The 22,147-nt window shown below is 41.4% G+C and overlaps 1 protein-coding gene across 16 annotated transcripts in view; it reads left to right on the top strand.

Annotated features, from left to right (window-relative positions):
- The first annotated feature begins 347 nt into the window (after positions 1-347).
- CADPS (calcium dependent secretion activator) overlaps positions 348-22,147 on the top strand; it is a 431,306-nt gene continuing 409,506 nt past the window's right edge. For all 16 annotated transcript variants that reach the window (XM_080926838.1, XM_080926837.1, XM_080926846.1 and 13 more), the window contains exon 1: positions 348-948. In XM_080926838.1, the coding sequence (XP_080782964.1) occupies positions 514-948 (435 nt within the window). In that variant the 5' untranslated portion in view covers positions 348-513. The remainder of the gene's footprint in view (positions 949-22,147) is intronic.

Here is a 22,147-nt window from a genome sequence, read left to right as displayed (position 1 = left end):
GTGGAGATCTGAGGCTTTGGGGACGCTTTGCGCTTTCCCCCTCTAGGCCTTTGCAGTCGCCCTCTCCGCCGCGGACACTGGAGAGTTAAGCCAATAAACACGTAAGCGCCGCTCGCTCCCCAATCGGCAAGATGCCTCTCCGGCTCTTGGCTGCATCGACAGCTTGCAACACTCGGCATCTTTTCTGGAGGCGCCTCCTTCAGCGGCTGCAGATGGCATCCGGCTGCGGGCTCCGGGCTCGCAATTGATTCTTGCCCTTGCCCACCTCGGCTGCACACACGCACCTCTCCCTTCTCCTCCTCCCCTCGCGCTCCTGGGTCTGCGCTCAGCTCGCGCTTGCCGGGCGGAGGAAGCAGTCTCGGCGGCCGAAGCTGAGCAGCAGAGCTCGCTCTCCCTGACCTAGGAAGAAGCGCCCACCCGGACAGCCGACCCTCGGCTGCCTCCAGCGCCCCCCCCCCACCTTTTGCACCCCAAGCCGGGAGCTCCGGGGACACCCCTCTCCCAGGTGCCACCATGCTGGACCCTTCGTCCAGCGAAGAGGAATCGGATGAGATCCTCGAAGAGGAGAGCGGCAAGGAGGTGCTGGGCTCGGCCGCGTCCGGAGCGCGCCTGTCTCCCAGCCGCACCAGCGAGGGCTCGGCGGGCAGCGCCGGGATGGGGGGCAGTGGCGCCGGGGCCGGGGTGGGCGCCGGCGGCGGTGGGGGTAGCGGCGCGAGCAGCGGCGGCGGGGCCGGGGGGCTGCAGCCCAGCAGCCGCGCCGGCGGCGGCCGGCCCTCCAGCCCCAGCCCGTCGGTGGTGAGCGAGAAGGAGAAGGAAGAGTTGGAGCGGCTGCAGAAGGAGGAGGAGGAGAGGAAGAAGAGGCTGCAGCTGTACGTGTTCGTGATGCGCTGCATCGCCTACCCCTTCAACGCCAAGCAGCCCACCGACATGGCTCGGCGGCAGCAGAAGGTAGGTGCGCCGCAAGGCCGGGAAGCGGCGCCCGGACGTCGCCGGGCAAGCGGGCGGGGCGAACAATGGGGACCGGCGGCGCAGCTAGCGAGGAGGAGCCGGGGAAGGTGGAGACCGCGCCCTGGGACTAGGGGCCTGGCTCGCCGCGGCCCAGCCTGGCTCGCTGCAATTCTGCTCCGCGAGCCCAGAGATGGCTCTGGGTTGTGTCAGGGGCCTGCAGCACAGGACTGTGCGCCCGAGCTTCCCCGCGGGGGTGGGGGTGGGGGGACCAGGCGGGAAAGTCCCGCTCGCTCTGTGACCTAGGTGGCGCGGGGAGTGACTTGCAGCGGGCAGCGCCCACGGAGGCCTTGTCGCTTGCGGGGCTCCCTGCGCTCCTGGGTGGCGGCGGCTGCGCTGCCTTGCTCTCTGGCCCGCCCTCCGGGGCGTGCACTAGGCGGGCGCAGGCTCCCTACAGGTCGGGGCGCGGATGTGGAGCTCTAGCTGCGCTGGACTCTCGGGCAGCGGGCAGCCGCAGGGGCACGCAGAAAAAAAAAAAAAAAAAAAAAAAAGCCAGTCCTGGAAGCGAGGTTTCCCGTGACTCAGACAAGGGCGCCCCCTCGCAGCCTTGTCAGCTGATTGCGACCTAGGATATCTTAGGGGTCCTCCTGCAGCAGCGCTTTCCTCTTGTAGGTCGTCCCTTCAACCTCTTTCCCCTTCCTCTTTAATCCCAGGGCAGTGGCACGCCTGGTGGATTTCTGTGCCCGGGTCACCACTTCCACCTCTTTGACCCTCTTCTCCTCCCAAGGTGACTTCGCCGCCACCATCTGGCTCGCCAAGGCTCTCCCAAGCCCTCTTGTTACTGTCTTGATAAAGTGCCCCCAGCAAACAGCTTCTCAATTACAGTCGTAACAAGCTTTTTGTGTCTGAGGCAGGGGCAAGGCCATGCGGGGTTTGAGCTGCTTTTGATGGGAGGGGCGCCTTGTTACTATCCCCAACCAGAGAAAGGACAAAAGGGAGGTGCAGTCACCAGGGGCTGAGGGTCAGTGGTGAGGACCAGCCAGGAAGGGGTCAGGAGCTCTGCTTAGTTTCTGGGAACAAATGAAGCACTTAAGCTTGTATGAGGTCCGTTGAACCCAGGAGCTATGGGGAGGTTTCAGCTGTAACCCACCAAGGCTGTGAGATTATTTCTTCAAATAGTGATTTAAGACACGTTGCTGCCATTTAAATCGAAATTTTACGTTGCTCAAGCAAGGTGTTGGATGTTTCCTAATTTACCCAGCATCCATATCTTGAGGTGGGACAGATTGCTCTGTTTGTCTTGCTTGTATTCGCGTACACAACACCTAGCCCTGTCAGTTTATTTTAGCTACTATTACTTGGATGCCAGTTTTATTAAGTAAGTCAAAAAGACTCATTTCCTGGGTGAGAGGTAGATGGGTCATACATACCACCCTGCACCCCATCCCTACAATACCCCCATACAGAGGTCTTTTGCTTTTCTGCATTAGGGCAGAAATAGTCTTAGAGATTGTCAAATTTTGATAAAAAATTTTTAGGATGATTGTGGCTCTACATAGTTGGCTAATCTAAATTTCAGCTTGGAAGTATGTTAATTGTCTTGATAAAATATGGTAAATTCTACCTTCAAAATCTCATCAAGAACTAAATTAGTCAAAGATGTCCTAGATGAAAACTGACTTTAAACAGAATGAAACAAGGCCTTCCATTAGTCAGTCAAAGGTGTTGTAGCTTTGTCCTTTAAACAGATGAGTGAGTCCAGTATTGGAGAAAGAAACAAGGAGATCCCATAGGAACCCAGTTCTATCAAGTAGAAAGACCATCATGAGACCATTTCCTTCCAATCTGACTGTACGTATTACCTCAGCAAATCCAAAGCTATTGTTTGAGGGGAAAGCCTGTTTTTACATATGACCTTTCTACATCAGAGCGATTCCAGCGCTGACCAATAACCCTGGCCTTCTGTCAAACTATTTTTAGAGACTGCAAAAACTATTGCTAAATATACATCCCAAAAAAACAACCCCAGGCCTAATGGCTACAGTTGGAAGAAAACACACACACACACACACACACACACACAGAGAGAGAGAGAGAGAGAGAGAGAGAGAGAGAGGGAGAGATGGAGGGAGAGAGAAAGCATGTATTTAGAAATAAAGTTTCCTTGTTGCTCTGCCTTTTACTGTTTGGTACATTCTTTCTCTCAAAGTTCAAACTTTTGGAACTCTGAAAGCAATGGAAAGGTTTGCATACTCGCTATCGTAAAACTTAAAGGCAATAAATAAAATTGGTAAGCTAATATCGGTCTGGAGCACTCTATGCTCCTTGTGACCTAAAGGTGAGCTTTGAACAGACTGGAAACAAGTGAATTAGAAAATGACAGATGAAAAGTTCATGCAGAGAAAGGGCAAGATCGATGCAGAAGGCAGAAAAGAGACCTGCCCATGTAAACGAATTAGCAGACAGCGGAGGGGATACTCCTGAGTACAGTGTGCCTTATGAAGCTTGTCCCCAACTCAGGAATCTACAATGTGCAAGGCACTCAGTTTGTACCGTTTTATCAAACTTCTTGCTTTATTACTTGAACAATTTAAGTTAAGTGAAAGACGAGGACTACAATACACAGTTTACACATGCAGAAGCAAGTCTCCCATGTGGTTAATTACTCAGAGGTATTATACAAGTCAGGAAGAGCCAAAATAATACATTACCAGTAAAGTCTAAAGCGTTTTTCTGAATTCATTTTCTATTCTTACATCATATTTCCTTTTGTTTGGGTGGTGCAGGGACTCAGCCTCAGAGACTTAGATGTGCAAAGCTAGTAGATGCAGAGGTTTTCCTGGCATCCTCAGCCCCTAAGATCATTGAGATTTTTTTCCTAAGAACCCTGACATAGTTGGCAAGATGACTCTGACACTCAAAAAGTTGTAATCGTTTGCCTAAACTACAATGTCGGCAGATAGAAGAGTGGGCATTGCGCCAAGGGGTGGTCTGATTTAAATCCTGAATTCTGAATAGAAGACACTGGCCATAAAGAGTCTAGAGTGTGCAAACAGGAGGTTAGCACACCGATAGCATGGCACACATCTTTCTGTACAAATGGATATGTTTACTTTCCTCAAGAAAGAGGCCCACCCCTTTTCCCTGAGCACCCGTCTGCTATCAACATGGACATAAAGGACATGAAGTAAAATCCAGGCCCAAGAATCGGTGGATCTTCTAGGCACCCTTCTCTTGCTGCTTCTCCCTTTCTTTTTTTAACACTGTTCAGACTGAAAAGAAATGTATGTTATCTCAAGAGAACAGAGAGAGAAGAGAGGAGAGGAAGAAGATGAGGCTGATAATTAACATTCTTACTGGAAAGAAAAAATGCTTGGGTTTTTGATTATTGATTGAAGCCAATCTCTTCAGTGCAAAGAAAAAACTATAAATTTTATAATAAAATGTGTTTTATAATTTATACATATTTTTGTCTTCATTACTGAGTCTAAATGGGCTATGGTGGTACTAGGTCATTTTTGACCCAAACAAAAAACTCTCCCAATGAGATTCTCAGAATACCAGTTTAGCAACTCACACAGCAATAGCTCTCTGCTTTTTCTCTTTTCCCTTCTCAAAATGCTAAAGCAAATACCTAGAGTTGGCATGACAGAGAGACACCATCTGTTTCTAAGTTACATAGTAACGGTGATGGGTGGCTACCTCATGTGAACCAGCTACTTATAGATGCTGCAAAGGGGATGTAAAACCAGGCACTGTAAACAATAATGTGTAATATTTAGATTAGCAGGAGGAGTTTAATTAGACAGCCATTAATCATAATTCCTGTATCATAGATTTTTTCTTATGCAAACCTTTTGTGTGCTTTCCAAATATATGTGTATGCTCTTGTGTGTATGTTCCAAGGATGATAAAAATGAACTTTTCAAAACTGTGTCTACTTCAGCAGAACTATTTCATTCAAGATAACTTTATGCCTGGAAGAAATGTATCTTTAATTCGAACTACTCTTTTTTTTTTTACTGTACTTTTATTTATTTGAATCTTCCTTTATTATAAAATGTTTTTACTGTAATTTAATTTTTTTAATTATGTGAAACCTTTATTGGATATATTTTATTTACATTCCAAATGCTGTCTCTTTTTCAGTTTCCCCTCCATATCTCCTAACCCTTCTCCCTCCCCCTGCTTCTATGCGGGTATTTACCCACCAAACCCCTCCCACCTCTCCGACCTGGCATTCTCCTACACTGGGGCATTGAGCCTTGGCAGGACCAAGAGCTTCTCCTCCCATTGATGCCCAACAAGGCCATCCTTTGATACATGTGCAGCTGGAGCCATGGGTCCATCCATGTGGACCCTTTGGATAGTGGTTTGATCTTGGGAGCTCTGGTTGGTTGGTATTGTTGTTATTATGGGGTTACAAACCCCTTCAGCTCCTTCAGTTCTTTCTCTAACTCCCCCATTAAGGACGCCATTCTCAGTTCTATGGTTGGCTGCGAGCATCCACCTCTGTATTTGTTATATTCAAAACTACTCTTTTCTATATAATTCATCTTATACCTTTCCATAAAATTATGGCTACCATTGAGTCACTGTTTGCTACAGAGAGTCCATTATTCTCATTTACTTGATTTCCTTTATTTGGTCATGGTTTAGAAGCTCTAGTTTTCATTGAAACTTAAGACCCAGAACTTCTTAACTCTTATGATTGCTCCATTCCAAGCTTTAGGCACCCAGGTTGCTCAAATATTCAAAAATCTCAATCTTTGCTCTGCCAATGCATATTATCTGCATTTTAAAATGATAACTGTTCTAATGCATCATGATAAGAAGTGACTGTTACCCAATTTCCTTCCAACACAATTGTGTCTTTCTTTATCGGTAGAATAATTGAGTTATTTAAGTCTGCTTTTTGCCCTCTGCTCCCCAGTCTGTTTGGTGCACTGATAGGGAACTGTTCATTACACATCATCCTGGCAGAAACTACATTCTGAAGATGCAGAATATAGAAAAACAATGGGGCCTTCTTGCCTCTTTACACACCTAGAATAGCCTTCTGCTTCCCTGCAACTGGACTTACAAACAAAGGAAATAAAATCTTTCATTCCTGAAAAATCATACTCTATAAAATAATGAAAGTCAAACAACTCAGAAATCTCTTCTCTGAAAAAGCAAATAAATGCGGAACCATAGGCACTGAAATTGACTTGGGGCCAAGAATCTACAAAATGAAGCGGGAATGATGGGGAGAGTTCTACCTTAGAAGGAACTCCAAACAAGCAAGCAGATGCTCACTGCAGTAAGCACTGAGTCACTGGGTCGCCAAACCAAAAGACACGTGTCTGGTTCTTCAACTGGAAGAGTTTATGATTTAGTTCAGAAGATAGTAGACACAGGACTCAACTGAGTTGAGAGTAAGAAAGATTACTGGAAGATGTTGGTTACAAGTGCTAAAGAGGGAAGGGATGGTATAATCATATGTATCCAGACTGGATTTATGCTGAAAAGAGTCATCATTATGGTTGTCTTGTAGAATTACTATAGTTTTATTAGAATGGGTACAAGAAATTTCAAGTCATACAAAATAGAATTTTCTAGTTGGGAAAAAATCTTGAGGTAGAAAGAATGTGGAAAAGATTCACTGTTTGACTGATACCAATAGACTGTTCCAAGTGACCTAAACCTGACACAGGTAACTTAATCAAAACAAACCACACAGCAGAGGCTGGATGAGTCGGGGTATGGAGGTAAAAGGCTTAACTCAGTGGTAACCGAAGGCATGGCTAGATCCTGGATTTCAAATGACTTTCTCTACCCAATTTCCAAAAATCGAGATGGTGAGGGGAGTTAGACATATACTGAAACCTGTATCTGAAGTTAAATACTGCCTCTAAGGGGTCATGGATTGTAGACAAGTCCGATATTTGTAAGGTAACATTTTCTGTTGTTTGTAGAAAGAGGAAAGGAATCATTAGCTATTGTTCATGGCCCTTTAGACATAATAGTTGATTGTTCTGGAAGATGTAGTTGCTTACTACCAAGACATAAAACACTTTAAGCTTAGAGGTGGTATGTTTCCACATTATAAAATAAGGTAATTTTCAAACAGTCCATGATGATTAGATATAAATCAATTCATCCAACTATCCAACTTTTCAGACTAAATGGGAGATTTTAAGCTTTAATGTGGAACTTGGGACCAATCTACAAAGTTATTTTGTCTATGAAGTTTCAATTAGTTCTCTCCTCAAGATAATTTATGATCAAAAATTTGAATTTCTAACTTTTCTTATGGTAAATTCCTTAACAACATTAGGACAGAATTTTTGTATATTTGTAAAAAGCAATACAAAAGACTTCCCTACCATTTTATCACTTTTAACTTAATTATATTTGTTCTAAGAAGGAAACCATGTATGTCTAGATGGTAAAACAGAAGTGCTATGGACTTTGCCAAATTCTTTTCTTCTTTATGTTGCTTAACAGATACTGATGGTCTGACCTTAGCCCCTGGGAAGCATTCCTGGGAGAGAGTCTGGCATTTGGAACACTGTGTTCCCTGTTTCTGGCAACTGTTCTTGTTTTCTTGTTAGAATGAGATTCATCATTTCTGCAGAATTAGAGGTTTGATGGTCAGCACTGCCTCATTAATTTTTTATTGGTCAATCCAAACCTATAATAGAATTACTTTTCTGTTCTTATCAGATAACAAAGGAGGGAGACAGTTGGCAATTAGTCTGGTCATTACTATTTATATCGTAACAGACAGTAAGGACTTAGAGTTAAGAGCTTAGACTTTGAGGTTTGGAATTGTTTTCTACTTAAATCAGCCAGTAGTAGACTCTGTTGTCTTGTGTAATTTATTTATTTTTTCAGATATTCAATGTATACATCAACAAAATAGAGGGTAGCAGTGGTCCTGTCATTCTCAGGTTATTATGAAAATAAGCTAATATAGTAAAGCTCTTAGACCAGCCATCTGACATCTGGTGAGTGTTAAACAAACATTGGTTCTTGCATTGACGATGTTTATAGATACACACAAACACACATGTATACATGTATCTATATGCATACATATACACATATGACATCTTGTTATTTTTATCTGAAGGGCTGGTAAGAATTAGTATATATGAAGTACTGTCATGTTAATAGATGTATTTCTAGTTTCTAGCATCAGCAACAGAAGCAGATCTAGGAAAAGAAGTGGTCTTCTACAGACTAGATGGAGTCAAGCAAGCAATATATCTATCTCTGTCTTTGTTTTTGCTCAGATACTTCCCTTATTTTATTAAAAAGGAATCAATCAATCTAGCTCTTATAAGAGCCATTTGAACATGTAATATTTTAATGACTAACACCACACACATATTAATGGAAAGGCTTGCTACATGCTTAACAGAGGACTCTAATAGAGCTTTGCACCACTCAAGTGGCTTATAGTGGGACTCTAAGTTTCTCATTCTCTTTGTCATCTTTCTTCTCCTCCCTTATGATCTCTGTCATAGAATAGAGCACTTTGTTTCCTCAAGTCTGGATATTTTCATCTTGATGCAGTAGCTTTTTTACAAATGTTGGTTTGAAATTGTATTATCAAACTGTTGCCATCACTAATCAGTAAAATGTGAATTCTCAGTATGTATGGCTTATAGTTTTACACACACACACACACACACACACACACACACAGAGAGAGAGAGAGAGAGAGAGAGAGAGAGAGAGAGAGAGAGAGAGAGAGACTTACAGGAACAGACACCAGATGACAGACATAGCAGTGAGGTGCTTTACCTACATATACTTTTATCTCATGAGTTACATTTCTACCCACCTGTGTCAGCTGGCAGCTGTAAGACCTAAGTTACTTTTCATGACACTGTGACCAAATAAGTGCCTTCTACTTGACTAAAGAATGACAGAAAATTTATGCTTAAAATTTGGATGCTGTCTGCTGGCAGGAGAGACATAGTGGAGTCCGGTGGCTTACAGCTTTGGCAGTGGGTACATGGGACAGCTTGCTTACAACTTGACCAGTCAAGAGTCAAGATTTGAGCAAGAACCAGGCCTGGACTATGACCCTTAAGGCTCCCTATAGCCCTACATCATCCTAAATAATCCAGAGAAATAGCACCACCATCCAAGGACCTACATTTTCAACGTATGGGTCTGAGAAGGATGTTCACATTCAAACCCTAACAAATCTATTTCCCTGCCCCCTTTTTGTTTTGTAAAGTGGAGAAACACTATCAATAATTGTAAGATAGAAGTGTGTTAAATGCTTAACAAGTTCTTTACATAGGGTCCATGTTGGAGAATTGTTCACAATAGCAATCATAATAGCATTCATGGATTTTTCTTCCCCCAAGGTTGCTACACTGTTTATTACTGTTGGAACCTTTGCTGGAACCACTGCTTATTCTATAAAGTCTTGTGCCTCTTTCTTCTCTGATTCACTCTTAGCTGTTTAATTTACTCTAGCATCAGCTCCTTTAGGAAACCCTCCCGAGACTTTACACAGGGTCAACTTGCACACAACTCTTTGACACACAACTCTGTAGTACACAACTCTGTGATCTGAGTCCATTCTCCCTCCTGTGCACCATATTTGCAGTAATTTTGTATGCCCCTCTCATTCACAGAAAGAGGCATTTCACTTTTCCTCAATCCTTCATCTACCAAACAATAGAACACAGTAGGTTCTTAGAAAATATTAAAAGTCGACAGTGAGATTCTATTTTCTAGGAGGTTTTGAAAGGGAAGAGGTCAAGTATTCTGAATTGCAGCCTGAGGCACACAACTTCTTTCCTTTTATGAAAGTGCTAACCAATTACTAAAGGATAGTTTATCATAGAAACACACTATCAGTGACCTGCACACTTGCCTTGTTTATACCAAGAGCTGACAAATATCTGAATCCTTTGTGGAGAAAAGTCTTTTAAAACCATATGACAATTATGAATTTCTTGCAACAGCTTGTTGAACATGAATCATCATGGCGTATGTTTAAATGGCCAGACAGAAAACCATCAAGTGCTTTGGGGAGTGTGTCTGGGTTAGATACATATTCTGTGATGGGTTGTGTTCTATTTGCCATCTCTGAAAACAGGAAAAGAAAACAACACTACAGGAGAGTTTAAGGTTTGCCAGCATTCTGGGATCTGTAACTGCTGTATGTTTCCCATAGGTAATTATACCTCTTTTCTCTACATTTAGGATACTTCAAAATTATTTTTTCTATTTGTTTAATGTAAGCTTCCAGATTTGGTTGATTTCTTAATAAGTAATAACTAGAGGACTCTTGCATATTAATATAGTAATAATGTTATATGTATAAAATATCTATAAAATAATTAAATTATTTCTGGGTATGGCCTTTTCTGATATCTCTCTTGGGTCAAAGGGAAGCGTGCTCTTTGCAGCTTTACTACTTTGTTTTTTAACATCTGAAAGAAAGGCCTGGAATTTTATTTTAATGATAAAGTCCACAGATATTATAATTTGCCAATTATTATCCTGAAATTGAGAGATGGGGTGGTGGTAATACTGGTTATCTTCTATTGTCTAGAGTCAAATAGGAAGAAGGAACGTCATTTATTCCCATTGTACATGTCTGTGTGACATTGTCTTGACTTCCAGATGATACAGGAGAGCCCGGCCCACTATGGGTGTTGCTATCCCTAGGCAGGTGGTTCTACTGTACAAGAAAAGGAGCTGAGCATAAGCTAGGGAACAAACCAGTAATCATCACTTCTCCATCATCTTGTTTCAGTTTCTGCCTTGTCCTTCCTTTGATGATGGGTTGTGAGTGTAAGCTAGCATTAGCTTTTCCTTCCATGGTTGCTTTTAAGGAGACTGTTTCATCATGGCAACAGAAAACAAACTAGAACAGGGATTAAAATGATTGTGTGTGTGTGTGTGTGTGTGTGTGTGTGTGTGTGTGTGTGTGTCTGTGTGCATGCATAATTATAGTGTGGTATACACATGAGTTTGTGAGTATTTATACCCAGAAGTCCAGATATGCACATTCAGAGGCTGTAGGTCATTATTTCTACATTGTGGGCTTGTGTGATAGTGTCTCTCACAAAAGCAGATGCCTACTGCTTCAAGTTGGATGGCTACTGGGAGAGTGGAGATCTGTCTGTCTCTCCCCCCACACACCATGCTAATTTAGATTATTGGCACCTGTAACACCACTGGCTTTTTACACGGGCTCTCGTGTTCACAAAGTAAGCACTCATCTCTATTGAGCCACCTTCCCACAGCCCATGAAAAGGAGGCACTTTTAAAGGTGTTCCAGGAGAGCATGCTAAGTTGCAAACCCACCCAGGGGGTGTAAGACTTTCAAAGACACAATGGGGTTTTGGCAAAAGCACAGAGTGGCTTAGGCAATTGACTGTGCCACTTCAGAAGGCAAAAGGAAAACAGTGAAACTTCTTACAAACAATCACGCCTTCTGTTGCCCATGGAGAAAAACAGCCTTGTGGTGTGGATGGTAGGCATGGTGTTGTTTAAGCAAATTTGAAATGTAAGTTGAACATCTACTTTGGCGACTTTCTGACAAGTGTAGCAACTGCTGTCTATAAGGCAGTGTGTCGTAACATACTGTGTTTAGAACATTTCCTGGGGGCTCTTCCATATTCAGTTTTTGTTTGTTAGATATCATCAGACAATGTTATACATTGTTTTATGCCACTTCTAAAATAAGAAACTCACTGGCTCCTGTAAGCAAAACACCCAATGTCATTTTAGACACACACCCCCACCACTGATTTGCCTATGAAATTAAGGTGTACCCTTACAGTAAAACTATTATAGGCAAGATGTTGTGAGTTTATTATTGTGTGTGTCAATGAAGCCAACCTCTCATTCTCTCTCTCTCTCTCTCTCTCTCTCTCTCTCGTGTGTGTGTGTGTGTGTGTGTGTGTGTGTGTGTGTGTGTGTTGACATAGGCTACTGTGGCACACATGGAGAAGTTAGAAGGTAATACTCAGGAGTTAATTCTCTTCTTCTGCAGTGGGTTCCTGGGATTGAACTTCAGTTATTATGTTTGTCAATCGTAGTTCTACCTGAGGTCCCAGATATACCACTCCTGAGCACGTATCCAAAAGATGCTCTAACAAACAAGGACACATGCTCCATTATGTTTATAGCAGCCTTATTTATAATAGCCAGAAGCTAGAGAGAGCCCAGATGTCCTTCAACAGAGGAATGGATATAGAAAATGTGGTACATTTACACAATGGAGTACTACTCAGCTATTAAAAACAGTGAGTTCATAAAATTCTTAGGCAAATGAATGAATCTAGAAAACATCATCCTTAGAAAGTAACCCAATCACACACACACACACACACACACACACACACACACGCACAAAAGAAAAAACAAAAAACACCCATGGTATGCACTTACTGATAAGTAGATATTAACCCAAAAGTTTAGAATACCCAATATATAATTCACAGATCACATAAAGTTCAAGAGGAAGAATGACCAAAGTGCAGATGCATTAGTTCTTCTTAGAAAGGGAAACAAAAATCTTCTCAGGAGGAAAAATGGAGACAAAGTTTGGAGCAGAGACTGAAGGAAAGGCCAAACAGAGACTGCCCCACCTGGGGATCCTGCCCATATTCAGCCACCAAACCCAGACAGTCTTTTTGATGCCAAGAAGTGCATGCTGACAGGAGCCTGATATAGCTGACTCCTGAGAGGTTCTGCCAGAGCATGACAAATACAGAGGCAAATACTCTCAGCCAACCATAGAGCTGAAATGGGGTCCTTAATGGAGGAGTTAGAGAAAGAATTGAAGGAGCTGAAGGGGTTTGCAACCCCATAAGAACAACAATACCAACCAATCAGTGCTCCCAGGGATCAAGCCACTATCCAAAGAGTACACATGGACGGACCCATGACTCCAACTGCGCATGTGCAGAGGATGTTCTTGTTGGACCTCAATGGAAAGAGAAGCCCTTGGTCCTGACAAGGCTCGATGCCCCAGTGTAGGGGAGTGTAGGGTGGGGATGCAGGAAGGGGTGAGTGGGAGGGTGAACACCCTCATAGGAGCAGGGGAAAGGGTTCTGGGATAGGGAATATGAAGGAGGATCTGGAAAAAAAGATTACATTTTAAATGTAAATAGAATATATCCAATAAAATCTGTAAAAAAGAAAAAAAATAGTTCATAGCCATTTCATTAGTCATGACTTTAAACATTTGTATTTTCTCCAGGTCTCAGTTCTTGGCCTTTGTTACAGGTGATTATATTCCCTACAAAATTCATATAGAAAAGCACTAACCTCAGAACCTCATAATGAGACTTTAATGAAAATAAAATATTTGAAAGGGAATCTCCCTTAATTCATTGTAGCTGATGTCCTTATAGAGCAGAATCACTTGTACCCTGGGACATGCACATTGAGAAAATACTCAGAGAAGAGGAGGGCAGAGACTAGAATGGTGCTTCTACACACGATGATCATGGAAGGTTGTCCTCGAAACACAGAAGCTAGGGAGAGGCTCAGAGCAGATTCCTTCTCACATTTCTGAGGAGCCATCTCTACCACAACCATGGCCCCATTCTGGAAATACATGGTTCATAATGCTTCCTTACAAAAGTCCTCGTGAACACAACCCTCTCCTGAGCTGTGTCTCATCCATAGAAGCATCAGTAGTAACAAGGGCTTTAGCCAACCAAATCACATTTCCAATTCTCATCTCTTTGTCTCCAGAACAGAGATTTTCCCATTCTGTCAGTACTGGGTGTCCAGATGAATGCAAATTATCCTACACCCTTTCTTTTAGTAGCTTTTAGTAGAAGGCCTTGCTGCAATAGGGTTGTCAGCTTTTTTGAGCAATGTATTCATTGATGAGACTGATGTAGTTGAACTATAAGAACTTTATGTTGATCATAGCCAATAACAAGAAGCCCACTGAAGGCACAGGACTACAAGCTACATATAGAAGAATTCAATGTTCCCTGGATTTGCCCTTGATGTCCTTAAGCCACTCAACAGTAACTATATTTTCTCACCCAGAACCTTTGCTTCTACATTTTCTGCTCAGTGAGACCCAGAGATACATTTCCATATCTAAGCTGTCCAAGGTTATGCAACCCAGGTTTACATCTCTACTATTGTCCACCTTTACCACCATGCCCTGCACAGATTCTATTGATGTACCTCATTAGATTACTTATTTCCTTATCTTCTCTCTTTGACTTTCATAGCTCATGGACCTGTTCTGGGCCCTCAAGCTTGCTTGTATGCATGGTTGCATGAATTTTCTGACTTATTCTTCTTTTTGCTCTGATGAAATACTCTGGGGGGGAAAAGGCAACTTATAGGAGAAAGAATCTATTTTGGCTCAATGTTTGAGGCGACAATCATCATGACATGAAGTCATGATGGCAGGGGCTTGTGGCAGCTGGTCACATTGAAGTCACAAGTCAAGAAGCAGAGAACCGGAGAATGATGAATGCTAGTTGTATTAGGGTTCCTATTGCTATGAAGATGTACCGTGACCATGGCAACTCTTATAAAGTAAAACACTTCACTGGGGCGGCATACATACAGTTCAGTGGTTTGGTCCATGGTAGCCTCCATGCAGACATGATGCTACAGAAGAAGGAAAATCTTCTACAGCCAGCAGCAAAAAGAAAAATGACACTGGGCCTGGTTTGAGCCTCTGAAACCTCAAAGTGTTCCCCAGTGACACACTTCCTCCAAAAACACCACACCTACTTCAACAAGGGAATACCTAATAATGCCACTCCCTATGAGGTTATAGCAGCCCTGTTCTTTCAAACCACCATGTTGGTGCTCAGCTAGGTTTCTCCCTTTTAGTAGCCCAAGATCCAAACCCAGAGTACAGCCATATGCCTTCAGGGTAGGTTTTTACACCTTAATTAACCTAATTAACATAATCACTCCCAGGCATTTGAAGGCCAATCCAATTTAAATAGTCCCTAATTGCTGTGCTTGAAGACTTGCCTTCTAAGTGATTCTAGCTTCTGACTGATACCTTTGACAGGCTTCTTGCCTTCTTTCTTGCCCACACAGCTACCAGAGAGATCTTTCAGAAACAAATTCAGTCTTGACCAGTGTTCCTTTGCAGTTTCCTCTTGTATATACATGATACAGCCTGAACTTACACCTATGGCAGCCCTCCCTTCCATCCATCCTCAATTCCTTCAGTTCTCTTGCATGTTGGTTTGCAATCAGTCCATTAGTCTCTGGCCATCCCTGAACCATCCATGTGTTCTTGACTCTCAAGGTTCTTGGTTCTAATTTGAAACCCTACCACTGCCAATTACTCTTCTCAGTAGGTGATGAGACCCAGTGATTACAAAGAACAAAAGAAAATAGTGAAAATTTCTGGTGTTTAGTCTTTGCAGTCCTTGTTCTATATATTTGTAAGCCCTGTGTAATTTAATAACTGCACAAAATCAGTTATCTTAACCTTACAGAGACAAGGAACCAAAGTAGTTAATAAACCTACCCGGGTCACACATTTAGTAGACAAAACAGCTGTGTTGTGGCCCAAGAAGTATAATTTCAATCTGTACATCTCACTCTGTGTCTATTAACAATATCAAACCATTGGGTCTGTCAGGTCTCAGTGTTTTCCATCTTTTTTTTTAATGTGGCAGAAATCACTGATTTCCTGTGTCCAGGTGGTACCTGACAGTTCCTATACAGAACGGGTGTTCAACAAACAGGCCATGTGTGTGTTCGTGATTGTTCATGGAATGACAATATTTATAGCCCATCTGTTCATATCTTGTTCACTAAAACAACCCCTTGACTAGGCAGGCCACGTATTGGAAATTCCTGCTTTGGAAGGAAAAATAGCATGACCCAGAGAGTTCCTCCTGGCTGGAAAGAACTGCAAAGCACTAAAGGAAACCTTCTGTATGAATCTGAGTCTCCTTCCTCTGAGTGTTGGTTCCAGACTCATGACAATAGTGCTCTGATCACTATAGCCTTGGAAGGCTACCTATTTCACAACAGAGACATTAAACTGTACTGTAGATTCCATGTCAAGCTAATTTTCTGTTGTAAAATTCAACACCCCTTCATGTTAAAAGTCTTGGAAAGAACAGGAATCCAAGGCCCATACCTAAACATAATAAAAGCAATATACAGCAAACAAATAACCAACATCAAATTGAACAGTGGGAAACTTGAAGTAATCCCACTAAAATCTGGGATTAGACAAGGTTGCCCACTCTCTCCCTACCTATTCAACATAATGCTGGAAGTCCTGGCTGAAGCATTTAAAGAGCAAAAGGAAATCAAAGGGATACAAATCAAAAATGAAGAAGTAAAAATATCACTATTTGCAGATGACATGATTGTATACGTAAGAGACCCTCGTACAAAGCTCAAGTGCAAGTGGATCAAAGATTTCCACATTAAACCAGGTACACTGAAATTATTAGAAGATAAAGTAGGGAAAACCTTAGAACACATAGGCACAGGAGAAAATTTCCTGAACAGAACACCAATGGCTCGTGCTCTAAGGTCAAATATCGACAAATGGGACTTCATGAGATTGTAAAGTTTCTGTAAGGCCAAGGACACTGTCAAGAAAACAAAATGGCAGCCAAAAGATTGGGGAAAGATCTTTATCAACCCCACATCTGATAGAGGCCTAATATCCAAAGTATACAAAGAACTCAAGTAGCTAGTCATCAGAGAATCAAACAACCCTATTAAAAATGGGGTACAGAGCTAAACAAAAAGTTCTCAAGTGAGGAATATTGAATGGCTGAGAAGCATGTAAGGAAGTGCTCGACGTCATTAGCCATCAGGGAAGTGTAAATCAAAACAACTGAGATTCTACCTCACACCAGTCAGAATGTAAGATCAAAAATTCAGATAACAGCAGATGCTGGCGAGGATGCAGAGAAAGAGGAACACTTCTTCTCTGTTGGTGGGGTTCTAAATTTGTACAACCACTCTGGAAATCAGTCTGGTGCTTCCTCAGAAAATTGGACACAGTTATTCCACTTCTGAGCATATACCCCAGAGAAGCTCCAACAGACAACAAAGACACATGCACCACAATGTTCATAGCAGCCATATTTATAATAGCCAGAAGCTAGAAAGAACCCAGATGTCCTTCAGTAGATGAATGGATTCAAAAATTGTGGTACATTTACACAATGGAATACTACTCAGCTATCAGAAACAATGACTTAACAAAATTCTTAAGAAAATGAATGCATCTAGAGAATATCATCTTGAGTGAGATAACCCAGTCACAAAAGAACAGACATAATATGCAGTCATTGATAATTGGATACTAATCCCAGAAAGGTCTGAACACCCCAGAAACAACTCACAGACTATATAAAGTTCAAGAAAAAACAAAGGCCAAAAAAAGAAAGCAAAAGAAAAAGAAAAAAGAAAATGAAAAACCATTATGCTTAATCTTTACATACCAAGAAAACTTTGACTATTTCCAGGTTACATCCTGTTTTACATGCACTTTATGCTCATTGTAACTAGTAAGATTTTAATGCATGTTATCAAACCTTTAAAAAAAATCAAGTACTGGCAAAAATGTATCCATATAGTTTTATGCAAAAATGCTTAAAATCTGTACATTTATCTTTGTTTTTTAAAATAAAATTGTTCATTTTTTTAAAAAAAGAACCAGCATTAGTTATAGAAAATTAGAAGAAACCTTAAATATTTCCTGATGTCAGTCAGTATTTATAGATTAAGAAATAAAATGCAGTGTATAGGAAAAAAACTGTATCAAAGAGGCTGGATAGGTCTACTCACAGGAGAGAAATTATGGAGGAAAATATGATGTTTATAAGATTTAAAAGAAGGGAAAATAGAAAATGAATGCTAATATATCTATGAAACATCTTCCATATTTACATACTATTGTCTTGTGTTTTCACAGGTAAACACATTCCATTTGTAAAGGTTTAGTTTTGATCATAAAAGATTTAGGATTTCTTTCTCTGGATTTTCCCTAATTTTTAAATTTCCAGTGTATATGCTTCTGGAATTAATTGCCAACCTCTTTACGCTCATGGGTGTTTTACTTTGTATGGTGCATTTTGCAATAAAAGGATCTAAAATGGAAAAGAAATGTTAGAATGTATTGTTTTTCAAACTAGCTGTATAACATGGTCAGTGAGTCATTTCCCAGGGATTAGGTTTTTGTTTGTTTGTTGATTGGTTTGGTTTATTTTGCTTTGCTGGATCCTTGTAAGTGGAAACAATATCTCTGATGGCCTAGAATTATAAAAATAGTTTATGAGGACTAAATTTTAAAAGAAGATGACATGTTTTTAGAATGCAGTTGGGGGCTTATTTCGATTGTATTCTATTAAGTGTATATATTCCTTTTACAGTCTCAGACTTTTTTCTATTTCAAGATGTGAAGTGTTCCTCTAGCCACCATATAAATCATCTTTTGCTAGAGTTCATGAGGAGAGTACTATGTTTTTATTTTTGTTGTTTCTATCTCATGTATATGGATTTTGGTCTTTCGTTGTTGTTAGTTAGGTTTTTGTTTGTTTGTTTGTTGTCTGCACATGTGCATGTGTACTACATGCATGCCTGGTGCCTGAGGAGGCCAGAAAAAGGAGTCAGATCCTCTAAGTGTGGCTACAGATGGCTATGAGCTGCCATTTAGGTTCTGGATCCTCTGAAAGAGGTATCAGTGCCTTTAACTGCTCAACCATCTCCCCAGCCCCCAAAGAACTATCTGGATTAATATTGTAACTGATTAATAATGACCAAAAGTCAGATGACAGTAATGAGGCACATTTTAAGAGGAAAAAAGTTACTTCAGATGACAGTAATGGGGCACATTTTAAGAGGAAAAAGGTTACTTTCAGCTGTTTAGGGCCTAAAAACTACAAAGCAATTCTGAAGAACCCCTGAGAGGATAAGTGACATTGTAAAAGATCCTAACATTAGAGAGGAAAAAATGTTTGCAGATTTTTGATGCCAGTCCATAGAGGGGTGGGCATTCACCCTGAAGACTAGGGAAGACGTAGGACCCTGAGATGGGCAGTAGTCTGACTAGTAGAGCGTATTAATCAGATCACCCTCTTTTGTTAACATGGGTTTAGGTGTGGAGTATATGTATGTGCATACAATATGCGTCCATATGTGTGCATGCATACAGATAGTCCAAAGGTCACCATGGGGCATCTTCCTTGAATACGTTCCACCTGATTCACTCTGACAGGCTCTCTCAGCAGTCCTGGAGTTGTTAGACTCCATAAGGCTGCTGGCCAATCAACTATAATCATCCCTCTGTCTCTGACCCCCAATACTGGGATTAGAGTTGTGGTGCCTGGTTTTGAGGTGAGTGGAGGGAATTTAAATTTAGGTCTTATTATTTATGACTTTTATGATTAGCCCAGCTTCCTAAACGAAACAGAAAAAACAAAGGAGGGACACAAATGCCTTCACATGGTGAGAAAAGGTCATAAATTAGGTTTGAAAATAATGCTCAGCACCTTATTGTTTTGTGGGAAAGGTTGTAGGAAATCTTATGACCTTGTTCCCTGTATGTAGAAACAGTCATTCTGGGGCACTTCCTCAGAGCTGTTGCTGACCCTTGGTTCATTTTACCACATTAGCTTTTCTTTATTGGTCATCTTGTGTAAAATGTGAATGCTGCTTTTCTGTAAAGCTGACTAATGACAAGCAAGGTGCCTACTCCTTTAAGTTTCATGTAAATTTAATGACCAATGTTCTGATCCAAGTGTTCTTCTGAACAACATGTGGAGAATCATGATCAAGCTTATGCCCACCCCAAAATAGCATGATACTACAATAAGTCTGGGTACATACCTGGTCCACAAAAGGACATTCAGAGGCCAGATTTATAATGTAGGGATAGGGTCCTTTCTAAAGAAAGAAGTTATAAGAATGCCCAACCATACTAGAAGTGCCCTACTACTCTGTGATTCCATTCTGCAATGAAATGCCCAGGCACTTGGCGGGGATAGGATACATTGGCTTCACATTGCTGAGTGCTCCCCAGGTAGAAGGAGTCAGGTGTTAGTAGGAAGATTCCAGGAAAGCTCATTGGCCACTTACTGACATTAAGGAAGCATTTTATTTCCATTCATCTGTCTCTTTTCCCGAATTTTTGGTACCAGCACCTTTTCTATCTCTTAAGGTATTGGTGGCTATAGGGTGTGTGCCTGCGTAGGAGGGTTGAGAAAGGCCCCAGTGCCAGTTCAGGCTTTCAAAGTTCCAACATAATGCTTTTGCTTACCATGGTTAAACTTGACATTTTTTAATTAATCCGAGGCATGTTCTCCCGCCCCCAACAGCACTTTCACACAATCCCGGCTCTACGTTGAGTCCAGAAAGCTTTCATGTCCCCCCGACCCCCATTTGTCTGAATTGAGGCCAAATTTTTTCACTCGGTCAATATTTGATTACGATTTGAGTCTTTGTTGGGCTTTAGGAAAAGCATTACTTGGATTTTACTTGTCTTCAGTTGTTAGAATGAAAAAACTAATCTATAATTTCTGCCCCCAAAGACACACAGGGCTGATGCAATCTAATCTAAATATTATGCCAAGTAAACAGTGTTTTGTTCCTTATGAATTGATAAGAAATGACAAAGAGGGATCAGAGCCACTGGAAAGGAAACCAAAGTGACCCTCGAATACACTGTGGGGAGATCTGAGGCTCAGAGCATCTCTCTCTGCCACCACTGGGAAGAGCTCTGTGTATTTCTGCTTTGTGCATTCATCTGAAGACTTCTAGTGAAGGCTTCATAATCACTATCCATTTTCTAATCCATAGCTTTTCGTTTCCAGTAGCCATTATTTAACATATTTGTTATTGAGCTATGGTTTTATGAGCTACACTTTCACAATAACAACAACAACAATTAAAAACATAACACCAACAAAGATTTTTTTACAATATAGCAACTTAGATTCTGACAAGAGAATTTGACAATTTCTCTTGACTTGATTCTTGCCAAATTAACTTGCTTCCCTGAAAATCAGATTCCTCCTGTCAACGGTGATATGAGGAGACATTTGCATTAATGTGAATCAGGGTACACAATTTTCTGTAACCCCAAACCTACATTAGCAGTACATACCATAAACAGTGCATATAACACATGAAGTGATGTGGGTAATTTGAAATTTTCCTTAGCACAGTCTGCCTAGACGGTCCTTTAAAATGACGCAAGGAGGCCACTTGTTGTACTTGGAAGTACTATTATATCAACGTTATCCAAAAGTAATGCTAGATGTTATTTTATAAGCATTTTGCCTATTAAAAGAAGACAAATCTAATCATGCCATTGGATATAAAATGCTTATTTTTCTTGTAATTAATGTTATAGCAAATCATGTTTTTAATGTATCATAGTAGAAGCAAAAAACATGCTTTGCCTCTCAGTCCTACTGAGATCATGGGCACACATGGGTTATGTGGTGACAGGCATGAACCAAGGTTTCTGTGCCTGATGAACAAAGATTCTACATCCCCAGCACCAGAAAGAGTGTTTTATTGGTGGAAACTCTGCTTTCCTTCTGTGCTTGTTTGAAATTTCATGTAATCAAAGAACTTCTCTGCATAAAGATTATAAAACGACCCAAGATTTTTCTACTACTTTTATTGTTTAATTGTTTTATCTTTGCATTGGAGGCTCATCTGGCATTTGGATTGTAATTGACAGATTTAATAAATCACGCAAGAAACTTCACTACTAGCAGGCACCCACACCTGCTGTACAGGGACAGCAGTGAAATCTTTGTGGCTGTGTCCAAACAGAAGGCTAGATCAATGAGTAGCTTTCAAGCAGATAGGTTGCAGGGAAAGGGGTGGGGGAAACTTGGTCTTGGAAGGCTGAAGAAGGATGAGAAAAGATGATTACAAATCTGAGGGCAGCCTGGGCTATCTAGAAAAACAAATAAATCAAATAAAACAAATAAAAATTAGATAAAACTAAAATAGAACAAACAAACAAACAGTAAAAAACCCTCAACCTGGTCAGAATTACTTATGTTGCTTTATAAAGAGTCAGATTGTCTCTGGTTGTGTCCTTCATGCTGGCTGCTCTGAGTGCTTCTGGGTGACTCTCTCTCCTGCTCCAGCAAAGAGCTGGGGTTGCATGCAGGTACCATCTCATCCAGATGTTTAAGTAGCTTTTGGGAACAGAGCCCCTGGGTTTCAGGCTAGTGTAGTA

This window comes from Micromys minutus (genome assembly GCF_963924665.1).
Source record: "Micromys minutus genome assembly, chromosome: 12".
In the NCBI taxonomy this organism is placed as follows: Eukaryota; Metazoa; Chordata; class Mammalia; order Rodentia; family Muridae; genus Micromys; species Micromys minutus.
Note: the sequence above shows the minus strand (reverse complement) of the source record. Positions and strands in the feature narration are given on the sequence as shown.